An 11,919-nucleotide genomic window follows, 5' to 3' on the forward strand; every position below is an offset into this window, starting at 1 on the left:
ACACTCTAACTATCCTTATCGCAATGACGAGCGAGCCAGACGGCGATTGCGCCAGCGAACAGACCAGCAGCATGATAAACATCGACATGACCGACGATCCGGAAACCGACCAAGAACACCAGATCTACGCACCGCCTGCACACATCGCTGCACGATTCTATCGCAACCAATTCACACGGCGCAAGTCCTCGGCAGCGTCTTCGCGAAGGAATTCCCTTTCATCTGCACACTCGCAGGCTCATTCGCACACTTCTGGCCGCTCCTCCATTCGCCGGAGCTCTACGGGAGGATGCCAGTCCACATATATCGCTCAGCACCTTCGGCGAGCCTCCATCATCGAATCGCGGAAGGCACGACTAGCGGACCGAGCGGCGCACGCAGAGCAAGTGCGACTGCGAGCCGCTCTGGCCAAGGCTGCGCCCAGAGGCAAGGAAAATAGCGAAGAACGCGCTCTCGCTGCACAAGCCGCGAAGGAGAAATTCCTCGCCAAGGTAGCAGCAACATGTGCAGAGGAAGTAGCGCGTGCGAAGCGCATTGCAGAGGAGGTGAAGGACCGCAAACTCGCCGAAGAGTCCCGGCTGCGTCTGGAGATGGAAGAGCGACACGCCGAGGCCGAGAGGAGGCGTGCCGAGTTCCAGAGAAACATTCAAGCTCGCAGAGCTAGGCGCTCCAGCTCGGAGAAGAAGCTCGCAGTGGTGGAGGAAGTGGCTGATATCGAGGAAGATGCCATTGTGGTCGAAGAGACGTCTTCTCCGGAAGTAAACCGAATCGCCGCTGCAATACGTGCGATACAGAGTGCCTGGGTCGCTTACAAACAGAGGAAACCAGTCCTCAGATTTCGAAACCTTGGTGTTACTGCGGAGAGAGCCCGGAGTGTCTCGTTTGAAGACATGACTGCCTTGGTTGCTAGTCAGGAGGTGATTGAAGCCACCACAGCTGTCCTGATGCACCTTGGCCTACAAGATGCGAATGATGGCAACGCCGGGCTCAACACGAGGACATTTCTTAGCGCCTACATGATTGTGGGGCATCCAGTCTCCGTTCTGTTGAACAAGACTGGCGCTCAAGAGTCGGACTTGATCCTAAAGGCGTCGGAACTAATCAACTTGTTCGAAGCGTCAGTCGCCAGGTTGGATACTTGGAACAACTACACTGCAAACGAAATGCAACATGAGACTCTCAACCAGTCTTATACTTCGTACACTTCGGCGTTTGCTGCGTGGAGGCTCCAAGATTCCAGTATTCTGATCGAAGGCATGGTTGCCTCCTTCGTTGAACTCGACGCCATTTGGCAAACTGTGAAGGATGATAGTCGTGGCGAGGTGGCGAATGATTATAGAGAAGGTATCCGTGACAACCAAGTCATGCTCTTAAGCAGGATCAGGAAACTCGCAGGCCCCGATCGGGCGGACTTCTTGATTAAGAAAGCTATCAAGGAGAGCCGACGCAGAAGACCTAAGAAGCGACCAGCCGCAGAAGTGAGACCACGAGGTGTCGAACCTTCGTCTGATGCTTCCGCATCCCCAGAGCAAGTGGTGGATGACACCTTTGCACCTACACCCATTGGCTCTGGTGAGCTCAACAAGCTCTTCACGACCATGCCGAGCAACAGGGTCTTGACACACGAGCTCGCCATCGACAAGGAGTACAGGCTCGAAGACAAGAACAGTGACCTGCGAGCACAGATGTACCGCAGCATTTGCGAGAGCATGAAGGCGGGCTTCGCCGCGGGTAATGCCTCACGTTGGACTCTCTCCGCCGCGGAGAACATTAAGGAAAAGCTTTTGCGAATGCTAAAGCCCGGTATGAACATGTACAAGATGATATCGGAGGCGCTCGATCTGGAAAACATCAGCCGACAGTGCCAGCAGGGTGTATTTAGCTATCCAGGTTTCTTTGGGTTTATGGCGAACGTGCTACCTAAGCTTTGTGCGCCATTTCGAGACCAAGAGGTCAAGATTTTGGCAGATTACTTGCGTACTGAGAACGACGAGCTAGATGACATGATCGAGAAGCTGTTCAAGCTCCTTCGCATGGTCGACGCTCTCAGCCTGGACTACGTCAACTTCGTCATCTCGCAGCAAGCCGCTATTCTAGCGCGAGAGGCCGCTGGCTACGAAGCTCGAATATTCCGCCGAGAATTGGAGTCTCACCACATTACCCTCACCAACACCAAACGATGGTGGCACCAATCGCGGCGCTCTCTGGAAGCCGAGTCCGATCGTAGAGATCCCGAGAGCGTTCGCATGCCAGCAGATCAAGCTTCGCCGCAGAAGATATATACCAATGCGCTTGTTCATCTGACCCTGTCGTCGAACGAGCTCGATACGAATGCATGCCCCGAGACACTTCATCTTGATCTGGAGCGACTACAGAAACAGCGAGCGAAGGCAATCAGGATTGCAGTGATCGGTGCAATTCTTCTGACGACCAAGAACCTGTTGAAGCGCGACGTCCGAAGTCAGTGGAAGAATGAAGCAGGCAGGCTCTGGGCACTACTTTCAACAGAACCGTATGAAAGCACGGGTAGCACTGAAGGGCCTACAACAGCACAGAAGGCATTTTCGATTCTGGAGACAGCGCATAACATGCCTGAAATGACAAAACGTTCGGTGCAGGGTACGATAACCCGCTTCTTTGCACAAGCTGCACAAGTCAGCGCGATTAGTGTTGGACAAAGGTGTGGTAGTGTGAGATTCTCCGATCCTGTTTTGAAGGTATTGTTTCAACGACTGAAGACGCACGTCTTGAGCCGACTTTCGGCTGAAAGTAGTGCTGAGCGAGTGCGGGCTGCCAGTTCCGCTTCGGAGAGATTGGCTGCCAGTGGAATGGCGGAGTTTGTGTCTCAGGTTGCTTCTATTGTTGATACTTTAGAGAGAGTGACGAGGGTTGATTGGGAGAGTCATGGTAGTTGGTACGAGAACATAGTAGCACAGGGAGTGTGATTCGCTTACATGGTCTGCGACAGTATGATGAGGATATGAGTACATGAGACCATTCGGTAGACGGAGTTATGAACATAGCTTGGGATTCGAGATGTCTTTTTCCCGGTACATTGTATCTCCTCTCCGTTAGAACTGACCGAGTTGAACACAGTGACAACACGAGTTCATCGAGCCTAGAGAGAGAGAGAAATCCTTTACCTTGTACTGCGACCCTTCACTTGGTCTGCGCTAAAGGTTAAACCCTTGCGACTGATCCTCCGAGCAACGCCGGACATCTCCCGGGGTCAGGGATTTGACTCCCGCCACCAAATCATCATCTACGCATCTGCGATGGGATATGCCACAAGTCAATTCAAAACCAAAAAAAAAGAGGCAGCGAGATCACAAAATGTCAAACCAACAGAATAGTCCCGTCGAAGAGATGGAAAGTCTCTCCAGCAGCAACAGCAGCAGCCGAGACCCTCTCCTTGACACGTCTTCCCACGCCCTCCTGCCCACCGACGCGCACGCCTTTATAGAACGATACGGCCTCAAAGAAGACGACTACGAAATTTTCGAACAAGCTGCAACAGATTTATTCCTTCTGTCATCAGATCCTGATTCCCATGATTCCACGACTATTACTACGACGACGACGAGATTATTACAAGATGCTCGAAATACGAACCCCATCCCCAACAACCCAAGAAAACCCGAAAGCCAACCAAAAACCAAATGGCATCACCCTCTACCCCTCTATCTCATCGTCCTCGCCCTCTGCCTCGGCGCCATGTCCCAAGGCTGGTCTCAAGCTAGTATCAATGGCGCCAATCTCTACTATCCGCAAGACTTTCACCTTGACAATAAATCCTCCACTACCCACAATACCCTCATAATAGGCATCATCAACGCCGCAATCTACCTCAGCAACGGCCTCGTAGGCTCCTGGCTCGTCGCCCCCCTCAACGCACGCTATGGAAGGCGAGGCGCAACTTTTCTCGGAGGAGCTATCTGCGTCGTGATGAATTTCCTGAGCGGGTGGTCGTCATCTTCTTGGGAGGCGTTGTTGGGATTTCGATTACTCTTGGGAGTCGGGTTGGGAGTAGTTTCGAGTTCGTTGAATGTGTTTGCGGCGGAAGTGGCTCCAGCGCAAATTCGAGGCGCGTTGGCAGTGGGTTGGCAGATGTTTTGCGCCGGAGGGATTTTTGTGGGGTTGGGGTGGAATTTGGTTGTGGATCAGTATTGGGGGAATTATTATTGGGGGCAGGAGAAGGAGGAGGAGCACGAAGCGGGGATGAGGTGGAGGGTGATGTTGATGGCTGGTGCGGTTCCTGCGGTGGTTTTGATTGTGTTGATTTGGTGGTGTCCGGAGAGTCCGGCGTGGTATGTGAAGCATGGGGAGCAATATGGCAAAGCGTTTGATTCGCTGTGTCGAATTAGGAATTCTAAACTCGAGGCTGCGAGGGAGTTGCTTCTTGCGCATCAACAGCAGCAGAAACGTCCTTCAAGAACAAACACCACCACCACCACCGCCATCCAGCATGATGATGATGATAACAAGAACTCCTCTTCCTCTTTCCGCCAAACCTTTTTCGAACTGTACACCGTCCCCCGGCTCCGCCGCGCCACAATAGCAGCCTACACCGTAATGCTCTCCCAACAGCTCTGCGGCATCAACATCATCGCCTTCTACAGCAGCAACATCTTCGTTTCAGCCCACTTCTCCCCCTTCGCAGCCGAACTCGCCTCGACCATTTTCGGCCTCTGCAATTTTCTCGGAGCCCTGCCCGCAATTTTCACCATGGACACTTTCGGTCGCAGATCTCTTTTGCTGTACACTCTTCCTCTGATGGGACTCACACTCGCATGCACCAGTTTCACTTTCAGCTTCTCTTCTTCCTCCTCGTCCTCCGCTTCTACCACCGATCCTCCTCATAAACAAAACTTCCCCCTTCTCACCACCTCCCTCATCTACATCTTCTGCCTCCTCTACAGCCCAGGCATGGGTCCCGTCCCAGCCATCTACTCGGCCGAAGTCTTCCCCCTCAGCCACCGCGAAATCGGAACCAGCAGTTCCGTCGCCGTGACAAATCTTTTCGCCGCAATTCTCTCCCTCACATTCCCCTATCTCCTCGCCAGAATGGGCACGCAAGGGAGTTTTATGTTGTATGCTATATTGAATCTGGTGGCGTGGGGGTTGGTGTTTGTGTTGGTGCCGGAGACGAAGCAGCTGACGTTGGAAAAAGGGCTCGAGGAGGTGTTTGAGCAGCCGACGAGGGAGTTTGTGAGAGGGAAGGCGAGGAGGTGTGTTTTTTGGGGACGATGAATGTAGAGTACCTGGTATCTAGAGATTTGGTGGGCAGGGACGAAAAAGATTGTTGAGAATCAGAAAACATTCGACGATTCTTTTTTTCATATGTTCTTCCTACTAGGGATTCATCTTCTGTAGCAGAATTTCTTCTTATATGCAAAGTACTTACTCACTTGCTTCCTCACTAACTGCTTGCTAGCCCCGGGCGAACGAACCGTTAGTTATATCAAGTAAACATCTTTCTCTCTATCAGTGAATATCGATTCCAGAGGTCAGTCAGTTTCTAACTATCGCACAGATTTTGATAACAATAAAAAGAGGAAATAAATACATAATCAAACTAGGGGCTTTTATATATAGCGGGCGGTTTCTCTAAGGATAGAAAAGAAAGACGCAAGAGAGAGACGAGTGTAGTAGGAGGGGAGCTTTCCCAAAAGTGTCAGCCTGCGAAACTTTCCGTAATCTCAAAATTTCTGTTCACTCTTTCGCCCTACTTTCAGCGCAAAAAAACGTCTCCCCTCGACATCCAACGTCGCTGAAGTCCCAACATTCGACTAAGTCAAAAATATTTGCAAAAAGAATCGCTATCAAAACATTTGGCGGTATCCCGGGATTGAACCGGGGACCTCTCGCATTCTTGTTCTCAGGGTGAGCCCTAAGCGAGAATCATACCACTAGACCAACACCGCAATGTTTGGTCAGGTGCTTTTATGGCTGAATATATACTGTTCATTTTTCCCCCTAGCATTGATTACAATGGCCTAACATTTTTAGGCCACAGCAGGACACGGATCAGAATTTTGAGTGACTTCCAATATATCAAAAGACGTGCCGTTCTCCTTCACTACTAGCAAGATAGCACATTTGCATTTGGAAGGGGTTCGCATAGAAGGAAACTTCATTTAATCCGAAAGAATTTATTGATATGCCTTGACTACCTTACTGACGGATCTACAACCAGGTTTGTATATACAGGCTCCAAATCGGAGTTTCGCAGGCCTCGTACCTTTGAGTCTGAGGGATACCTATACGATACAATTTGACGTCCGAAGGAACAAGGAACAGAAGAACTAGACGATCTTGTCCGTGTATATAATACACGTCGTAGCTGTAAGGGAGGTTTCAGCATTTGGGGTAAGCTGATTTTGACACATCTCTGTGAGCTCGAGATCTCTGCGTTGTAGGTCTCCATGTGTAGGCTGGCAGAGCGATTGGTCATCAGCAGCTAGGTAGGTAACCTATCGATTCCTCGACATTCTGGGGCATTTGAGCAGAAGTTTTATTGGATCTCACCCACGGCTTGATTTGTTGTATCTGCAATGTCGTCGTTATTAGGAATACGGTGCCTTCATCGAATCGTTGTCATGATGAGCTTGATGAGGTAAGAAGACTGCTATTCAGGAACACGCGAATGAATGGCAACATCCAGCGAACAATGCGATTGAAGACCAACTTTGTGGCTGGTGAGAGTGACATGATGTTACGGCTCGTCATCTCACGTGAATCAAGGGTACCAGGTATCGGTATAAATTCCGTCTATCTGCTGCGTTTGCAGTTGGTGGTATTCCAGGAAATGAAATTCCAGGAGGTAAAAACTCGCTCTCTATCGTGATAGAATGTCTCTTCTTAGAGCACAATTGCGCGTTTACTTCTTGACAATGCCCTCAGCAGCCTTCTTCGCCTCCGCTGCAGCATATGTCAGTATTCGCATGGTTGGAAGTCACCAGGTACGGAAAGAATGAACTCACCGGCAGCCTGCTTCTTCCTCATAATCTCCGCGGCTGCTTCCTTGGCCCTCTGCTGCTCAGATCCGGACATGGTGTTGCCAGATTTCTGTTTTTTTACCAGTGTCAGCATTTTGTTCGGTATTGTCGGGAAGGATGCACAGATACGGACATACCTGACTGGCCAGCTTGGCCTGAGTCTTCTCGCGGGCCTTGTCACGCTGGTTGCCGCGGGCCATTTCTGTGGCGAATGGGCTGAAGCCTGGTTTATGTTCTTGTAAAAGTGTAGTTTGCGTTGCCGCGACGGTGCGATGCTGTCTCGAGAGAAAATGCTCACGGATTCCGCAATCGGAGTATGCTGCCGGCCGAAGTTCGCGTCTTGTGTCGTCGTTTTGCTGTATGGAAAGGTGGATGAGGCAAAAAGATGCAGAGGGGAAAGTCAAAAGAGAAAGATGGAAGGCTAAGAAAATCGTACCGCCACTTTTTTGATCCCAACTTCAACTCACAGTCTCCCACGATCTCCAGCTCGAGTCATCAATAATACCTCCTAATTTCGAATATCGACCAGGGACTGCTTGGGCTGCCTGTCGCCGCCGGCAACACGACCCGGCGATTATTTCCAGCTCGTGAGAGCCCAAAGAAGAGAGCAGGGGTTTGCCATTATCATCATCGCGGAGCGACACGCGGTGCTGTGCTGTGCTGGCTGTAGAACTGCACACGCTCACGTACGCAGGCTTTCCTGAATAGCGCGACTCGAGCCGAGAAGAAGCATATTATTCTACTGTATAGGGAGAGGCATCACCCAGCACAGATTGGCTATGGATGCTACTGCTACACTCTCGCCACCTGGCCGTCTGCTCAGCCTTGCTCCAGAGTTACGGAACAGAATCTACGAATATGCCCTGAGCCTCAGCCACGGCACCGACAAGCTCGACCTCAATCACAGCTTTCGGGGCTCTAATCCCGTATTTCGCGAGCCCGGCCTTTTGACCACGTGTCGCCAGATCCGGCGCGAAGCTCTCAAGATCTACTTTGTGTCGAATGACTTCGCGATCAAGGTGTTTGACTGCGAGATTATGAAACTCGTGGAATTTGAACGTAGATGCGAGGACTTGGAGATTGCAGGCGAGATGAACGTCTCCATATGGCCAGCCACCAAGCACGAGCAATTCAACTGGGAAGCGTTATGGCACTGGGCGCTATACGTGCAGGCCGGGACGCGCTGGATTCCAGTCGAAGGAACGCGCAGTGCATATAGTCGGCGCGATAAGATTACTGCAGTCGTCTTCACCACTTTGCGAATCGCCTGGATGATGCAAGACGCTTCGGTCGAGAGAGCCAAAGACGCCTTGCGTGCTCATCTGTATTCCAGTTTCCGCATGCTCTGTGCCGAGCGCGGCCAGTCTGGCTGGCTGGAGCAGAGAGAAGCGTTTGTCTAGGACACAGATACTCGTCGAATAGAACATGCCTCGCCCAGGTGGCAACACTGCATGGACACACTGCTGATAGCCTATCGACCTCTGGGTGCTACAACGTACACCAAACTTCGGGTCCGAGAACATTCTTGGCGTCCGATTGGCTCTCATCTATGTCGTCTTCCTGCGTGGCGCGGTACGGACGTGTGGTGAGAAGCTGAAGCCAGCACATTATGCACGGGGAAGTACGATATCAACCGATCATACAATTCACAGAGTAAGTGTCATACTTCATAATTACTGAGCTTCCAGCCATCTGGAAAAGCAGTTCGCAATGCCACAATCAATCCTCATCATAGGCTCTGGAATCGCAGGCCCACCATTGGCCTCATTTCTCCTCCTCTCACCTGTGCCCGCTCAGCAACTCCCGCGAATCACCATACTCGAACGTCGCTCCGAACATGACCTGTCCAAAGGTCAGAACATTGATATACGTGGAACGGGAATGAGCATCATTCGCAAACTGGGACTTGAAGCTGCAATTCGAAGTGCTTTGACTGGCGAAGAAGGATGCCAGTTTGTCGACGATAAGAGCCGTACATGGGCCAGCTTCCCTGCTGACAAGACCGGCACGGTGCAGACAGGAACGAGTGACATCGAGATCTTGAGGGGACGATTGGCGAAGATTCTGGTCGGCAGGTGTCAAGCTCTGAGTCGTGATGTACAAAAGGCAGGTGGAACGGGCGTCGAGTTCATGTATGGCGACTACATTGCAGACTTCCACAATGTCCTCGAGGGCGTCGAGGCGAAATTTGCGAAATCTGGAGAGACGAGAACGTTTGATATTGTCGTCGGCGCAGATGGGCTCCAGAGCCAAACGAGAAGAATGGTCTGGGGCGAAAGCGGCGAGCGCGATCGATTGCACCGCTTGGGCATGTATGGCGCATTCTTCAGCATGCCCGCATCCCCAACCGACAGCGAGTGGCGAAGATGGTTTCACACGCACGGCAGAAGAGGCATCATGGTCCGGCCCAGTGACGAAGACGACATAACGACCGTATTCATGCACATCACGAACGCGCACGATCCCCGCTGGGAAGCCGTCGCGCGCAATAGCATTAGCCGCAAAGCAGGCGAAAGCGAGCAAAAAGCGCTTCTGACAGAATCCTTCCAAAACGCAGGCTGGGAGTGCCAACGAATCATCCAAGAAATGCACACCGCAGAAGATTTCTACTACGAAATGCTCGCGCAAGTTCACATGTCTTCATGGAACAAAGGCCGTATCGTCTTACTCGGCGACGCCGGATATTGTGCTTCTCCCATTTCTGGAATGGGTACCACTGTAGCTCTGAACGGAGCTTACAATCTCGCAGGTGCACTTTTGCAGCATCCTAATAATCACGTAGCTGCGTTCGCACAGTATGAAAATACTATGCGTCCTCTTGTCGATCGCGCTCAAGCACTACCCCTTGGAGGCCGAGTGCACTATTTCCTTCATCCGGAGACGGCGTGGGGTGTGCAAGTCCTGCATATTGTTCTGTGCTTCTTCGAGTGGTCGGGCTTGTTGACGTGGTTTGAAGGTTTTACTGGACCACCTGCGAATGCTGTACCTGTACCAGACTATGGATTCAAGCAAGCTTCGGAATGGCGAGAGTGATGTGTCCGCTGGAAATGTTTCGCTGAAAAAACAAGTCCATAACAATGAAAACCAAGATAGCTCGTAGTGGTCCGACTACTCACGTCTTCCGTCCAGTTTCAGATTCAAGATCGTATGGAGTATGTATGTAGGAGGTAGGATTCCACTTTCCACTCCCACTGAATTGCAGACAGATGACATATGTACACAAGTACGTACATACGCCACGCTATCCTACCCAAACAAGTTTCCTCTCTCTTTCTCTCTCTTTCTCAAGGAGCAACCTCCTCATCCTCATCCACAGCAGCCATAGGATCCACATCAACCTTCGCACTACCCCTCCCCGTCGAGAACGAAGAGGAAGAGTGTGAAGAAAAAGAGAAATCAAACCCCGTTTTTTCCACAAACGGCGTTCCAGCTTTCGCTCCTTCAAGTCTTTCAAACCCGCTACCCATTCTCGCAAGACCAGGAGGAAGATTCCCACCACCACCACCAAATGTAAAAGCTCCCAAATCCAATTTCAATCCAGCTTTACCTCCGAGTTTTCCTTTACCTTTGCCTTTGCCGCTACCGCCACCACTACCGTCAGTACCGCCACCACCACCACCACCACTCCAATCAAATCCTCCCTTTTCGATAAATGGTGTTCCGGCTTTTGCTCCCGCCAATTTATCCCAACCGGGACTTCCACTTTTGATAGCTCCCAGATCCAATTTCAACCCCATCGCCCTTCCCTTGCCCGGACCTTTTCCATCAACTTCCCGTTTCGCAACCACAGCACCAGCTTGCTCTTCCTCCTCTGCCTCCTCCTCCGCCTTCTCCACTTCCTCCTCCACCTGCCTCTCCACCTCCTTCAAATGCCGATGCAGCTCATTCGTAAACACATCCCCTTCCTGATTCGCCCCCAACACCACCATTTCCAATTCCGGATGGACCAACGTTCCCGTGGAAACCGTCGTTGATGTGCGACGATTCGCTCCGCGATAACTTTCCGGTGAAGTCCACACGGAGCTGTAGAATTTGGCGATGCTGACAATTGTCTTGGCCGTGTGTTTCAGTCCGTCGAGCATCCCAGGTTGGAGTTGGTGGAGTTGCGTGCGCAAGACTTGAGCCGTGAGGCCATGGCGGCGGGTTGCGGGATCTGCGAAGTCGCGGACGATGACGGAGTCGGATAGGCCTGCGGAGAGGGCGCGTTCGGGGCGCGTGTGAGAGGGCCAGCGGGTCCAGGATGAGAGGGTTGTGTGGATTCGGGGGGTAGAGAAGGGTATTTGTAGTTGTCGTTGCTGCTGCTGCTGTTGTTGTTGCTCTGGCACGTCTGCAGGCTATGGAGACGGGGGTGAGAAAGAAAAAGAAGGTCCTTGCTGTGCTTCAGCTGTATCATCTGATTGCATCGCCGCCGCCGCTGCCACCACAGCTGCCGCAGCTTCTTCTTCGCCTTCGCGACGTTTGCTTTCGGACCGGAAGAGATCCTTACTTTGCTGATGTTCTCTCAAAGCTTTGGCGAAAAGCAGGCTGGGATCTTCTGCGACAACGCTGAGTGAGTGTCTTGATTGGCTAAAGTTCGATGCCGCAGCATAGGTCTCGGGACGAATGCTGAGTCGTTTGTTGTTGTTGTTGTTCTTGTCGCTGGTGGAGATGGTGCTTCGTCGTCGATTGACGTCCGAAGCATCAAGATCATGCTGCTCTTGGATCGCGAGCGCTTCGACCATCAGCTTGTTGGCATCTTGGTCCGAGATCATCACACTTTGGGTACGCTGAGAGCGGGTATAGGTGGATGGGCGGCGCGAGCTCGTGAACGAGTAGCGGCGGTCGCTAGGATCTTGGGGGACCTCGAGTGCATCACCGGCGCCATCGTGAGGTAAAAGAGTGCTATGGTCAATGTCAGTGCAGTAGATAGATAGACAAACTA

General features: G+C 51.7%; 4 protein-coding genes and 1 non-coding gene across 5 annotated transcripts; 3 read left to right on the forward strand and 2 right to left on the reverse strand.

Annotated features, from left to right (window-relative positions):
• Nucleotides 1-34: 34 nt before the first annotated feature.
• SEPMUDRAFT_152037 (uncharacterized protein) lies at nt 35-3,048 on the forward strand. The gene has a single exon (XM_016907205.1). It carries the CDS (start codon nt 72-74, stop codon nt 2,943-2,945), a length of 2,874 nt encoding a protein of 957 aa, XP_016756466.1. The 5' UTR covers nt 35-71; the 3' UTR covers nt 2,946-3,048.
• Nucleotides 3,049-3,366: 318 nt separating this feature from the next.
• SEPMUDRAFT_54406 (Sugar_tr-domain-containing protein) lies at nt 3,367-5,250 on the forward strand (the record flags this gene model as incomplete). Its single annotated transcript, XM_016909294.1, has 1 exon — nt 3,367-5,250. One exon carries the CDS (start codon nt 3,367-3,369, stop codon nt 5,248-5,250), a length of 1,884 nt encoding a protein of 627 aa, XP_016756467.1.
• Nucleotides 5,251-5,833: 583 nt separating this feature from the next.
• On the reverse strand, nt 5,834-5,924 carry SEPMUDRAFT_t80. Its single transcript has one exon. It is a non-coding gene; the product is annotated as a tRNA-Pro (tRNA).
• A 1,009-nt stretch (nt 5,925-6,933) lies between these two features.
• On the reverse strand, nt 6,934-7,198 carry SEPMUDRAFT_54037 (uncharacterized protein; the record flags this gene model as incomplete). The annotated part of the gene is made up of 2 exons (XM_016909285.1): nt 6,934-7,068; nt 7,136-7,198. The coding sequence occupies 2 exons, from the start codon at nt 7,196-7,198 to the stop codon at nt 6,934-6,936; spliced, it is 198 nt and encodes a 65-aa protein (XP_016756468.1).
• A 579-nt stretch (nt 7,199-7,777) lies between these two features.
• Nucleotides 7,778-10,031, forward strand: SEPMUDRAFT_136534 (FAD/NAD(P)-binding domain-containing protein; the record flags this gene model as incomplete). The annotated part of the gene is made up of 3 exons (XM_016902782.1): nt 7,778-8,392; nt 8,469-8,619; nt 8,734-10,031. 3 exons carry the CDS (start codon nt 7,778-7,780, stop codon nt 10,029-10,031), a joined length of 2,064 nt encoding a protein of 687 aa, XP_016756469.1.
• Between the last annotated feature and the right edge of the window lie 1,888 nt (nt 10,032-11,919).

Source organism: Sphaerulina musiva, assembly GCF_000320565.1.
Source record: "Sphaerulina musiva SO2202 unplaced genomic scaffold SEPMUscaffold_12, whole genome shotgun sequence".
Taxonomy (NCBI): Eukaryota; Fungi; Ascomycota; class Dothideomycetes; order Mycosphaerellales; family Mycosphaerellaceae; genus Sphaerulina; species Sphaerulina musiva.

What these genes read in the sequence shown, in the direction of transcription:
- SEPMUDRAFT_152037 (XM_016907205.1), top strand. Translation starts at nt 72, where the DNA reads ATGATAAACATCGACATGACCGACGATCCGGAAACCGACCAAGAACAC.